Source organism: Clytia hemisphaerica, unplaced genomic scaffold (genome assembly GCF_902728285.1).
Source record: "Clytia hemisphaerica strain Z4C2 unplaced genomic scaffold, Clytia hemisphaerica genome assembly, whole genome shotgun sequence".
In the NCBI taxonomy this organism is placed as follows: Eukaryota; Metazoa; Cnidaria; class Hydrozoa; order Leptothecata; family Clytiidae; genus Clytia; species Clytia hemisphaerica.
Genome location: NW_027104424.1, coordinates 159,408 through 172,437, shown reverse-complemented (window position 1 = coordinate 172,437; position 13,030 = coordinate 159,408). Strand labels below are relative to the sequence as shown.

The window sequence follows — 13,030 nt, the reverse complement described above, 5'->3', positions numbered from 1 at the left end:
TTAGCACCAACCACTAATCAAGAAATTGCGAAGGTGATTGGCTCTTTCTCAATAAATAAAGCAAGTGGTCCTCATAGTATTCCTATAAAAATCCTTAAACTTTTAAGACTTGATATTTCTGTGCCAATATCGGCGCTGATAAAACTACTCCTTTCTCAGTGGTATTTTTCCCTCTACTCTCAAAATATCCAAAGTTGTGCCTGTCTTCAAACACAAAGGTTCTCCCCTTGAAGTCTCTAATTATAGGCCAATTTCACTTTTATCTAACATTGAAAAAATTTTTGAGAAAGTGATGTACTCACGTCTTTCTGATTTTCTTGAAAACCATAATCAAAATCTACTCTCGACAATTTGGTTTTCGTAAGGCTCACTCTACTGAGCATACACTCATTAATATTGTCGAACGTATCCGAAACTATCTTGACAATGGTGGGTTTGCCTGTGGTGTATTTGTCGATCTACAAAAGGCTTTCGACACAGTTGATCACGAAATCTTACTTGAAAAACTCGATCACTACGGAGTCAGAGGCATTGTTAATGACTGGTTCCGATCTTACCTCACTAACCGCTCCCAGTATGTTTCTCTTTCAGGCTCAAATTCCCTTTTAAAATCTATTAATCATGGAGTTCCTCAGGGTTCAGTCTTGGGTCCTCTGCTGTTCTTGTTGTATATAAACGATCTTCACCGCTGTATAAGAACCTCTGAAACATATCATTTTGCTGATGATACTCATTTACTAAATTTTTCAAAAACTGTATGGAGTCTTTGTGGGAGGGTTAATGCTGATCTCAGAGTTTTAGTCAGCTGGCTTAATGCCAACAAAATTTCTTTGAATGCTAGCAAAACTGAGTTTGTTATTTTTCGTTCCCCTTGGAGACAGATGGACTGTATTCCAAGAATTAAGCTTTGCGGGAAAATTCTATCACCAAGTAAGAGTGTGAAGTATTTGGGTGTTCACCTTGACAATCATCTAAACTGGAAGGTTCATACTTCTTTCGTTGCTGCTACATTGAGAAGGGCAAATGGGGCAATATCCAAACTTCGTCACTATGTTCCAATTCACATCCTTCTAAACATTTATCATGCAATTTTTGCTTCTCATGTTCGCTATGCTAGTCAACTCTGGGGACTGTGTGACAATACTGTCACACATGGGTTTGAACAAAAGCTGGCTCGCCCAGTTGGCCCGGGCCATTTGGCCTACTATATGGTCCACCTTTTGGCTCGCTGATTTTGCTGAATAAGCAGTTTTAAAAAAGTCGATGTAAGTGGAAAATTACGAAATTTAGCAATCGTCCTTACGGGAAGGTCTTGCGCTGTACTAATTGTTAAAAAGTCCAGACCGATTTAATGCAAAATCTAATCGGGCGCTGTTTCTTCAATTTTGGTGCTACGTCGTAGATATTTTGCAGGCTTGTTCTCCATTCTGTAGAGATGCCTCACGGAAAGTTTGACTGGCTAAAAACGCCGTACGGACCGGCAATCGTCCTTACAGGGACGTCTTGCAGCGTACCTTTCGCGGCCCGTAGCCTGGTGACCGGTAACGGTGGAGTGATGAAATTTGGGATGCTTTCCCCCTTTGATATGCTTGACGTCTCCAGAAAGTTTCAAGTCGTTAAATCCACCCAGTCCGGCGCTAGGGGAGGGAGTCATTAACGATCATGTACGGGTCTTTTTACGGGACCCGTAGCGCCCTTCCGTCAACTTTTGAGGACTTTGGACCTATTTTTTCGAAATCTACACCCAAAAAAACATGAGTTATCAAAACCTGAATAAAGATTTTAAAGGTGCCCCTAGCCCGATTCGAACTGGGGATTGCTAGTGCGTGAACCTAACGCCTTAGACCACTGGGCCAACTTCAAGCCGTGCACCAATTTACCTTCTCAGGGATGTCACTCCTTCGCTAGCTTGACTTGGTCCAGAGCTCAATAGGGACCTCTCAAAGTATTTTTTAGACTTGGCTAAAGGTGTACAGCACAAAATTTCGTAATTTTCCCCTTATATCGACGGTCAACTATTACTCGCTTTTTTAAAAACTGCTTATTCAGTAAAATCAGCGAGCCAAAAGGTGGGCCATATAGTAGGCCAAATGGCCTGGGCCAACTAGGCGAGCCAGCTTTTGTTCAAACCCGTCACACATAGAATTCTTACTCTTCAAAACACTGCACTAAGACTCATGACCTTTAGTGAACCAAGAACTTCTGCCACTCCCCTGTTTGCTGAACTTAAATTACTCAAAATCTTTGATCAGGTGAAAGTAATAAATATCTTATTTATTCAAAAATACCTCCAGGGTAATCTTCCATCTGATGTCCTATCAACACTTAATTTTGATGAAATTGATCACAAAACTGGCACCAGGGGCAAAGCTATTAAACTACTAAAACTTTCAACGGTCAAAACCACAAATTTTGGACTTAACTCTTTCTCTCGTCTTTCGTCAAAACAATGGAATGAGTTACTAATAAATCATCCTGACACTGATTTTCACAACCTTGATACTGATGAACTAAAATCTTTAGCTACAAAATTCTATTTAGACAAATACAAAGCTGAAAACGAATAATCTTTGTGTGTGTGTGTGTGCGTAATTGTGTGTGCATGAGCTTAGTGTGTTTTCCCAGGGTGGGAGGGGGTGGGTCGTGTAACAGGAAGAACTTTATAGATAAAACTACTCAAAGAAATTTTCATAAAATAAAAGTAAAAATATTTCTTATATTCATTATTTTGTGTCACTATTAATATTATGATAATCGTTTATTCATTTGTTCTTTAGTTCTGTAATAATTTTTCAGTTTCTTCTAGGTTCCCCATTGTATTAGAGAAATCTATTTTTTTTTTGTAAGGGGTTATCCTGCTGTGTTGCAGCGAAAATATATTCAATTCAATTCAATTCAAAAGTGGGATCGAAATTTGATAAAATAGATTTTTTGAAGCTTGAAGCTGACTAAGTTCTTTTTTTGTTACTTGGTCAACAGGAAATTAAATATTTTTTTGGTTCGTCTAACATGACAGCATGATGGTTAAAAAAGATAAAATACATTAATTTTCAAAAAAAGGGTCTTTGTTTATTATAACCTTATCTACAGAAACATATCATCAGTTGAAAAATATGATTAATTAAGTGCAATTATTTATTTCTGCTTGAAACTTAGTTCCTTTTTTGTACATACCTTTGTCTTTAAACACCTATGATCATCTAACACTTAATTTTAATAAATATATAGTAATAATTTGTAATTTTAAAAGACACAAAAATTAGTCACACGAAAATTTGATTGGATTAGAATAATCAGGAATAATTACTGCAACTACTGTAATAAAAAAATTAAAAGACATAAAAATTGATACTGTAATGGCAATAAAAATTCAAACTATTCTATTATTTTTGGATCCTATATTTTGACTTTTCTTTGTTACAGTACCCTATACACTCAAAATAGTTTGAAATTCAGATAGGTAGCTTTTTTTTTGCTGTGTTGAGTGTGGTGTTTGGTGTTGAATATACAATAGTGTGGTCGTGTTACAAAAATACAGGCTGTTTGTAGGAAAAAAATAAGATCTAGCTGAAACTTTCTCCAGACCTTCTCTATAGGATGCTTATACCTCAGGAAAAATTCCCCTAAAATCCCACTGGTGGAACATCCCTTTTTTGGGACATTTCTATTTTCCCCAGGCAAAATCCTAAGGGCGAAATTTTTTGAAAATTTCAAACTTATTTCCAGACAATATCATGTATATCATTCGAAAGCTCTCGAAAAACTATATAGAAGACTTTTAAACGGTTATAGCTGATTTCCTTATTTAACTCGAGATATTTCATCCGCAAGTTCCACTTTTCGCCACACTTTGGTCAAAATCGACCATAAATAGCATCTTCTGCGTGAATTATCTTGAGTTAGGCAATGAAATCGGCTATACCTGTTTAAAAGTCTTCTATATAGTTTTTCGAGAGCTTTCGAATGGTATACTTGATATTGTCTGGAAATAAGTTTGAAATTTTCAAAAAATTTCGCCCTTAGGATTTTGCCTGGGGAAAATAGAAATGTCCCAAAAAAGGGATGTTCCACCAGTGGGATTTTAGGGGAATTTTTCCTGAGGTATAAGCATCCTATAGAGAAGGTCTGGAGAAAGTTTCAGCTAGATCATATTGTTTTCCCGTAAATTATGCTAAACACCCCACTACAATATTTAAAATAATTCTCATGATATAGAAACAATAATTTTCAATTTTGTTAGATTATACTAAATGCTAAATATGAAAATGAAAATCTTTCCAAAACTTATAATTGGTATAACTATATGCTTTCTTATGATTGGCTTTGGTAATCTCAATCAAGAATTTTGTCCAAGTTTGCAGTCTTCACGTGCAGATATCAATTCAGACTTCTCCAGCCAGGGGATGTTCTTAAATGGTTTGTTGCATTTAATAAATCTTTAGCCATTCAGGATTTCATGTTGAATAATTAAAAACTCCAGCATTAGAACAATGACACATTAATGAATTATCATTTTTATTATCATGTTGTTGCTTTCATTTATCTTTATATTATCATTTTTACGTGCACTAATTTATTTCTTATCAATATTTTGATTCTAGAGTTTTTAATATTCAAAATGACGTCTTGACTAGCAAAAGGTCTATTCTTACGTTACGTTATATATGTATGAAATTGAAGCCTGCCCGTGCTCTTTGAAGTTTAAGAAGTTTTTTATGTAAGTTTAAGAAGTTTAACCTTTTTATGTAGAGTCAAGTAACTCTAATTTAAATCTCTGTATTACAAATATTTCTAATTTGAATTAAAAAACTAGTCCCATCAGCTCTCACTATCCCTTTACTGTCCCTTTATAAATTTTTTTTTTTGACCAGGTCACTTAAAACCGTTTGGTTCTCACAGACCTGCAACAAAGGTTGAAAAGTTGAAATATATGATTTCGCCCGAAGATTTCTATATGAATTTTGTTATCAAACACAAGCCTGTTCTATTTAAAGGTATTTATTTATTTATTTATTTATTTATCATTACATGATTTTTCTAAATAGAGGAAATCTTGCCATATTTGAGTGAATTTAAGCTAAAATCGTTTGCATGTTTAAGGGTATTTTTCTTCACTTGACAAAATGTTATCAGGTGAAATTTTAGGGCATCTTGAGCCAAGGTTGTTTGAAAAAGTTCTTTCATATTGGGCTCTTCCAGAAAATGTCCGTGCATGGGGGTGGTATATTGTCCGGGGTTAGCGAAAAATTATCAAAATTTACCTTAATTATTATTTGCTCTGTCCAGGGGTACTTTGTCCAGGGGGTAAATCACTGAAAATTGTTATATCCTCCACCCCCCCCCCCCATATTCAATTTTTTTCTGGAAAAGCCCATTGGTAATTTTTTAAATACGCGTCAATTTATTTGAATTTCCATAAACTTTATTCAGGAGTAACAAAAAACTGGCCAGCTTATACAAAATGGAATGATGAATATTTGAGGGATCATTATGGCGATAATGAAATGAACATGGAAACAAAAGATGATGATAAATACGATCTTCCAACATCAAGAACATTCAAAGATTTTCTGAACGTTTATAAAGATTCAAATATTTATATGGTCGGTGAGGTAGTTACATGGAATATTCATTAAAAATAGAAAATGCTATATCATTTGTTATTTGTTTTCAGAAAAAATACACAATTTGCTTCACAGTACTTTAAGTTTCATGTTAATACAATCATCAGCTGTACAAGATCATATCATTGATATCATTTGTTATCTGTATACAAGAATCGAGAAATGGTTATATCAGTTTTATGTGTGATTTTGTAATTCCAACATATTTAAATATCTCCAGGTCTTACCAGAGATGAGAGAAGACATTGTATTACCCCATTGTTTACGTTGTGAAGAAATGGATCGCTTTTTCTTTGTTTCTTATTATTGGCATTCGAACGGTAAAACGATGTCAACGTTACATGTTGACACAGATGAAAATCTACTATGCGTCGTCACAGGTCATAAAAAGGTATTTATAGTATTTTTGTAAGATTTAGTATTGATAAAAAGAATCAGTAGTACTTACAATCATGGGCGTAATATTTGAGAAAAAGGGAAATTCACTGCGAAGTTTTGAAACCACAATCGATTTGTAAGTGCTCTAAAGTACGTTGGAAGCGTAGAGTTAACTCTGAGTTTTAACATGAGACTTTAAGACTTGAACTGAGGATCCAAAAGTTCAAAAATGATCTAATAAGGATCATAATATAGCCTGGAAGTCTATAAACCTGAGCCAAATTGAAATATGCGATTAAATTTAAGAGATGGCCCAAAATCGACTTTCTCGCCCGAATTCCAAATTTCGAAAAACGAGGAAATAAGCTTAATTCTCAATAGATTTCGACCATGATTGTACAACGGAGTTTCGCTATATCGACGATAAAGTAAAAATTTTCATAAACTTAAGAAACTTAGGGGTAAGAAGAAACTGTATTTTCAATTAACCCCTTGATGTTCCTTAATGTTCGAACTAGATACATTTGAGTCTCCATGACACGAACCTCAATAATAATTCGAATGCCCCTTAAACTCGAACAAGATAGCTATTCGCTTCAGTTAACAATGCCTTATAAACCTGTCTTCAATAAAATATTAAGAACACATTAAGAATATTTTAAGGCTTTATGGACAAAAATATACAACAAATGGTGAAAATGGTGAAAATAAAACCATGTTTTGGCATAAAACTTAAAAAGTTAAGAACATCCAAAGGCTTCAAAAGTTTTGGATGCTCTTATAAAAAAAGTGTCATGTCCAGAATGGCGAAAATTTAATCAACTGATACGTTTTATTACAGGTCATTTTAGTATCACCTTTGTACAGCCACGATCTTTACGCGAACGGTGCACGTAGAATGGGCGTTCTAGACTTGAATGCCAGTGCAGTTGACTTGGAGAGATTTCCGAAAGTGATGAATGTTCCTTACTATGAAGCATCAGTTGAAGAAGGTGATTGTGTTTACATTCCACAAATGTGGTGGCATCAAGTCTATTCGAGGTACAAATTTTTTCCATTAGCAAATCCACTTTTCGGGTAGGCCATGGGGTCGCTTAGAATTTTTTGAAAAGTTTGCTTCACCTTTAGGGAAGAAATTTTCGCGGAATTTAATTTCGCGGCGGAGAGGAATTTCTGTTTAAAATTTGACCTATTTTGCCCTAAAAAGACCAATTTTATAGGTGATTTTTAAATCATGAGAATGTTCATGTTTCGCGGATTTGCCAAAAAAAAAACTTTCAAGGTCTTCAATAACTCTTTCGCGAGAAATATCATTGCAATTCGTTGACTCTTACTTATTTTACTATCTGGTATTTTAACCAAATACTGAGACCTAAAAATATAACTTTTTCACGTCCTTCAATCTAAAACATACCCCAAATCACTTTACAAGGTTTCGAAATAGCTTTTCACCGTCTATTGTTAGATATTATCGTATTTTAACCTAAAAGTTACGGTGAATTTTGTGAACGTTGCAGACGTTTCATGCAATTTAGGCAATAACTTTATTTCTCATTCTGCTCTAGGAAGGAACGTCAGCAAGCAGTCTCTTTGTGGTGGAAGTCAAAACCTTTTTGGAGGAAAGTCAAAGACCAAAACCCGTCTCTATCTGGACCCATGTCCAATGGTAAATCAATACTTTAAGGGAACTAAGTTTGCAAAAATAAGTTATATTTCGCATAAATTGATACTGGGCGAAATAAGAGATTTCCAATCCTGAAAATATCTTAAAAATATGATATTTTGGAAATACAGTATGATATTTTGGAAATACAGTATGATATTTCCAAAAGTTAGAAATATTTAGAAAATATGATGTTTCAATCCTGGAAATATCATGAAATATGATATTTCCTAAACTTTGGAAATATAGAAAAGTCATATTTCCATATTTACTAATGTTCATGGAAATATCACATTTTCAAGATATTTCCAGAATTGGAAATCTCTTTATTTCGCCCAATGTGAAAATCAGTTTCGAGCTGATCTTTGAAAATCATTTTGCCAAAATTTATCAGTGGTCATATAATGCCCTGTTTTCTAGCCGAGAACCCTGAGACAAAGTTGTTTTCAAAATTATTTTTGATATTTTCAGACGAAAAAGGCTTTTCATATGCAGACGCACTCATCGATTATGAGAATTGGGTTCAAAATGTGTCCGAATCGATTGTCCGAATTCGCTGTCAAGAACAAGACGTCAGAATGAGCCATTATGAATGGGAAACGGACAAAGATCCGAATGCACCGACAACGCTAGGTGACGGCGGAGACTTTGAAGAGGTAGTCTGAGATTCCAGAAATGAAAAGTAATAGTTGGCAAAGATCAGAATTTGACTAAAAATGATTTTTAGTTTGATTTGCAAAATTTTAGGCTCGGTCGAGCCCGAAAAAAACTTATTTTTTTTCAGTGGTCAAAGCAATATTTTTCCTCTGAAAAGTCTTATATATCCTTGGTCTGAGACGGAAAATGGGTTTTGCACAGCAAATTAGCAGATATTCTTGAAATTTTGGTGAATTAGGCAAATTTTTGAGACGGAAAACCTCATTATAAACTTAACTAAGACGGAAATCCGCATACATGTTTTTTTTTTAATAAGCGTGCAAAAATCCGAAAACAGGCTCAGAGATGCTTAGGTCGAAAGCTTAATAAGGCTGAAAAATGCTTGAGGGGATGTTTAAATCTAAAGCATAAATTTAGGGAAATACTGAAAATCCGTAAAATTCCAGCCAAAAAAAGCCAAAATCAGGAAAAAAACATTTTTCGTAGGCTCAAGTAATGCTTGCCAGATGCTTAATTATTCCCCATATCTGAGCCTAGATATGCTTATAAGTGCAATGCTTATAAAAAAAACATGTATGTGATGGAAGAACTTTTAACACTAGGTAATTCTTGATGCTCGGCGGGCTAATATTATAGATAATTCTTAAGGATTTTGTCTCTTGGATTTTCAGGAAATCTTTGAGAAGAATCGTCATTTAACACCAACTGAAATCCGGGAAAAACTTGTTTTGATGGAAAAAGATAAACAGAACGAACGCTGTGACTTTGATCGAACAAATCTTAAAAATCCATGTCATTATGAAGAAGATAAAACACCCACAGAAACAGATTATATTCGTTATGTTTTAGACTATTGTCAACATTTTGAGGATAGAGGTTGTGTGATGAATAAACCACAATTGATGACAAAAATGTCACTTAATGATCTTGAGGAAATGAAACTGAAGAATAAAGAGTTATGAGCACCTGTGAAAGAGCCCCCCCCCAGCCGACCCTCAATTCACGCAAAACCGAAAATGCACATCCACGCATTCACGCAAACCGCTGGGGGGGGAAAGGGATGGCCCAAAATGTGGAAAGCTTTATTGTATATTTGGACATTAATATTTTTGAATGCGATAAATGAAATTACTGTAAATCATCAGATTGCTCATTGAGCTGTTCAATTTTAACCAGAACCATGTACACGTTTTTTTTATAAGAAAAAACTATATAAGAACATAAGGCTTCGAGGCCCGAAAATTTAAGAACATACTAAGGCTTTGAAGACTTAAAAACATGCAATTCCTTAAGAAATTACATCAAAATGCTCAAAAAATGCTGAAAATAAGAACATTTTAAGAACATTTTTAGGCTTCAATATCAAAAAGTTAAGAACATCCGAAGGCTTGGAAAATTTTTGCCGTTCTTATAAAAAAAAACGTATAATATAAGATAATTCTAAGTGAAGCCGAAATTTTTGTAATGTGTAATGACAATTTATATATCGAAATATTTCAGAATAAGAGAATTTAAAAATTTAACGAGGCCTTTTAGTTCAAAGATTGCCAATCAGAGGGAGGTAGTATTATATAATGAAAGGAAACTTTCGTCGGACAAACAAGTGTTTTTCTTCGAATCTTTTTAACTATGTACATACTTTAATAGGATTTTGTAAATTTTCATAAATATTTTTTTAAACAATTAAAAAAATTTTTAATTTTTTACGCATTATTTTTCTAATAAATCAATTTTTTGTAGTAATATAAAGATCAAAACTGAAAAAAGCTCCTTGATAATCCAATACACGTTTTATTCGACAAGGAAGTAGGAAGTTATGAAAATTATGCTCAATGTTTTAGAGTATTGTTTTCATAAGAATGGGAAATTTTACAAAACAACATTTTAGTTATATTTGTTTTGTTTGGGTGTATTTCAAAATAAATGCTTTGGAGCTGTATTTATGCTTTCTATCTCAGAAAATTACTGAACTTTTTTTTTGATGTATTCTTGTATTCGCGAAATAGTGGAGAATAATGAGTGTTAAATATTGTGAATGGATGATTCTACTTTTGTTCTTATTCTGCTTGTTGAAACATGGTAAGAACAATTTGTACAACCCTGTCTCACAGCCCCGGTGGGACTTTTTTCTCAACGGGGATAAAAATTCCCATTGAAATCCAAATAGAAATTCTATTGTTCAAAGGTTAATAAATTCAATGGGGATGGTTTTGAAGTGTAATTTTTAAACATTGAATATCGCACGGGATAGAATAAAAGTTAATTTCTTAGTGGGGCTGTAATTTTAGGGTATTTTCTTACCGGGGCCAAATTTTCCAGTGGGGCTGGAGTCCCAGTGGGTTTGTGACACAGGGGTGTATCTGTCGCCCCTGCATAAAGGCTTCAATCCTATACGCTAAGTTGTAAACTTTGTAGATTCTAAGGGTAATTGATAAACACATATCATCAAAATGGTAGGGGGCGAAACAGTTCAAAACTAAATAATATACAATAGACTGTTAAAATGCCCTTATCTCTGTCACTTGCACTTTGAAAAATAAAAGGGTTCTAGGAGTTCTAAGAAAGTTAAAATTTTTCTTTAGAAGTTTTTCCCAAAAACTGAAGATTTTCAAAATATCCTCGACATGAGCCTATGCGTGATTCTAATACGGACATTGTTTTTATTTTTTAGCAAATACACAAACATTTGATAAAAAATGTGAAGACAAATCGGAAAGGTGCCCGAAATTTGCAAATGATGGACTGTGTGATGAACAGGACACAAAACGATGGTATTGCCCACAGACCTGTTCTTGTTGCACTACCGTTGAGCCTTGTGGTAGGTTGTGTATAAATTTTAATCTTTTAGGTGTCTCATGCATTATGCACGCACTTTGTGAACATGAGTTTGCATAGTGAGGGAAAAAGGGGAAAGTGTCGACCTTTTGCACTGGAAAAGCTTTCTAAACTTAGTTAAAAGAGTGAGAGAGATGTATCCGGAACTACTTTTGCAAATTTGATTTTTGAGAGCTGACACACAACATTGTTTTCTCAAATATTACCTTATTTGGGCATTTCATTGACACTTCCTTCACGGTAAACTGTGTCGGTTGGAATTACTATCAAATAACACATGTTTCGATGTTGATTCTTTAACAATAGGACAGCAACCTTCAACTCCAGTTTATTACAATCCACCTACTTCTGTACCACCAACAACAACTGAATCACCTACAGAAACTTCCACAACAACTACTACTACAACCAGTACAACCTCTACTACACCACCACCACCAAGCCAAGATGGTAATGATGATATCTATCCAGTCACTACTCCAATTATACCAGTGACTCCGGAGGCACCATCTGAAACTCTACCCGTAGAACCACCAGTTACAGAGCAGGTAGCTCCACTCCTTCCTCCTCCCCCTCAAACTGACGTTCCCGCAATCACTCCACAAGAGGTAGACGAGAGTCCAAAAGATCCTCAAAACAAAAACAACTACAATATCAACATATTCTATGATTCTAAAGATAATTACAACATCAATGACCCAAACGCTGCCAACAAATTCATTCAATCCAAACAACAAAGTTTGAAACCTAGCCTGAATCTCAACCCACAAGAACCTCAACAAATTTCACAGGCTAATAATAAACCGAATCAACCACCATTAAATACAATGCAACATACACCAAGCAATGGAAACAATAACGCCCCTGTACCAAATCAACCGTCAAGCAATGGTCCACCAAACACAAATTCACCTGTACCAAACAGCGGAAACCAGCTACCACCTGTCCCAGCTCCACCCCCAGCTTCACAGCAGAATCCAGCACCTGTCATTGCACAGCCTCAGACGGTCCCAGTTCAACCTGCCCCTGTTCAAGCACCGGTTCAAGTTTCCAACCCAGCCCCTGGCCCGGCTCCAGCTCCGGCACCTATCCAGCAAGCTGGTCCAGCTTTGGGTACGTCTCCACAAACAGGAAAACAAGATCTCAAGAAAATAGCAAAAATTATTGCAGATAAAGTCAAAGATAAAGTTTCCAAGAAGATCTTAAACCCTAATCCTGCTCCTCTTAAAAAAACAGAAGACAGAAAAACAGAAAATCAGAACCGTGCGGCGGTGTCAGCGGAAAAGAAGCATTCAAATCCGGAACATAAGAGAGAAAACCACTAAAAAAAACTTATTCTTGATATGCGTAAGTCAAGATGACGTCATATATTTCATATATAACGAAAGCACCCGGATTTTTATCATCGTCTTACTATTTTTCGTACAGATAGGGCTGTCAAACCCAAGCTTTCTTCGGGTGTTTCCGCTAATAAAATAACTGACCACGTTTGGCTGCTTGATAGGCTAAACACCAAAATTAAAGCCCAATTTGAGCAGTTTTTACTTGTTCTAAAGGCTGTAGGGTAGGTTAAAAACCCAACCAAGCAAAAATGACTGAGTAGGTTAAACACTACAATTCAAGCCAAATGACTTGCGCATATCAAGAATTGATATAAAATTTTTATTACTTTGAAAGAATAAAACTGTGGTGGTTAAAAATTTAAACTGTACTTGTACATTTGACTATTTCCTGAAATCTATCATCTGAAAATATTTCATGACCCTACATAGCCGATCCCTATCGCTTTTTTACAAGAACAATTTTATAAGAACAATTTTATAAGAACAGGAGGCTGAAAAATGACCAAAACCTAAGAACAAATCAACAAAAG

At 35.0% G+C, this 13,030-nt stretch overlaps 2 protein-coding genes across 2 annotated transcripts; both read left to right on the top strand.

Annotated features, from left to right (window-relative positions):
* The first annotated feature begins 4,212 nt into the window (after window positions 1-4,212).
* LOC136820417 (uncharacterized) lies at window positions 4,213-9,595 on the top strand. The gene is made up of 8 exons (XM_067076601.1): window positions 4,213-4,416; window positions 4,872-4,994; window positions 5,431-5,612; window positions 5,845-6,015; window positions 6,844-7,043; window positions 7,568-7,668; window positions 8,137-8,321; window positions 8,994-9,595. Exons 1-8 carry the CDS (start codon window positions 4,251-4,253, stop codon window positions 9,282-9,284), a joined length of 1,419 nt encoding a protein of 472 aa, XP_066932702.1. The 5' UTR covers window positions 4,213-4,250; the 3' UTR covers window positions 9,285-9,595.
* A 715-nt stretch (window positions 9,596-10,310) lies between these two features.
* LOC136820424 (uncharacterized) lies at window positions 10,311-12,492 on the top strand. Its single transcript, XM_067076605.1, has 3 exons — window positions 10,311-10,401; window positions 10,994-11,140; window positions 11,464-12,492. The coding sequence occupies exons 1-3, from the start codon at window positions 10,338-10,340 to the stop codon at window positions 12,480-12,482; spliced, it is 1,230 nt and encodes a 409-aa protein (XP_066932706.1). The 5' UTR covers window positions 10,311-10,337; the 3' UTR covers window positions 12,483-12,492.
* Window positions 12,493-13,030: the final 538 nt, after the last annotated feature.

Coding starts and splice junctions, on each gene's coding strand:
- LOC136820417 (XM_067076601.1), top strand. CDS start 4,251: ATGCTAAATATGAAAATGAAAATCTTTCCAAAACTTATAATTGGTATA. Junction 4,417..4,871: donor CCAGGGGATGTTCTTAAATG/GTTTGTTGCATT, acceptor TTTTTTGACCAG/GTCACTTAAAACCGTTTGGT. Junction 7,669..8,136: donor ATCTGGACCCATGTCCAATG/GTAAATCAATAC, acceptor TGATATTTTCAG/ACGAAAAAGGCTTTTCATAT.
- LOC136820424 (XM_067076605.1), top strand. CDS start 10,338: ATGAGTGTTAAATATTGTGAATGGATGATTCTACTTTTGTTCTTATTC. Junction 10,402..10,993: donor ATTCTGCTTGTTGAAACATG/GTAAGAACAATT, acceptor TTTATTTTTTAG/CAAATACACAAACATTTGAT. Junction 11,141..11,463: donor CACTACCGTTGAGCCTTGTG/GTAGGTTGTGTA, acceptor CTTTAACAATAG/GACAGCAACCTTCAACTCCA.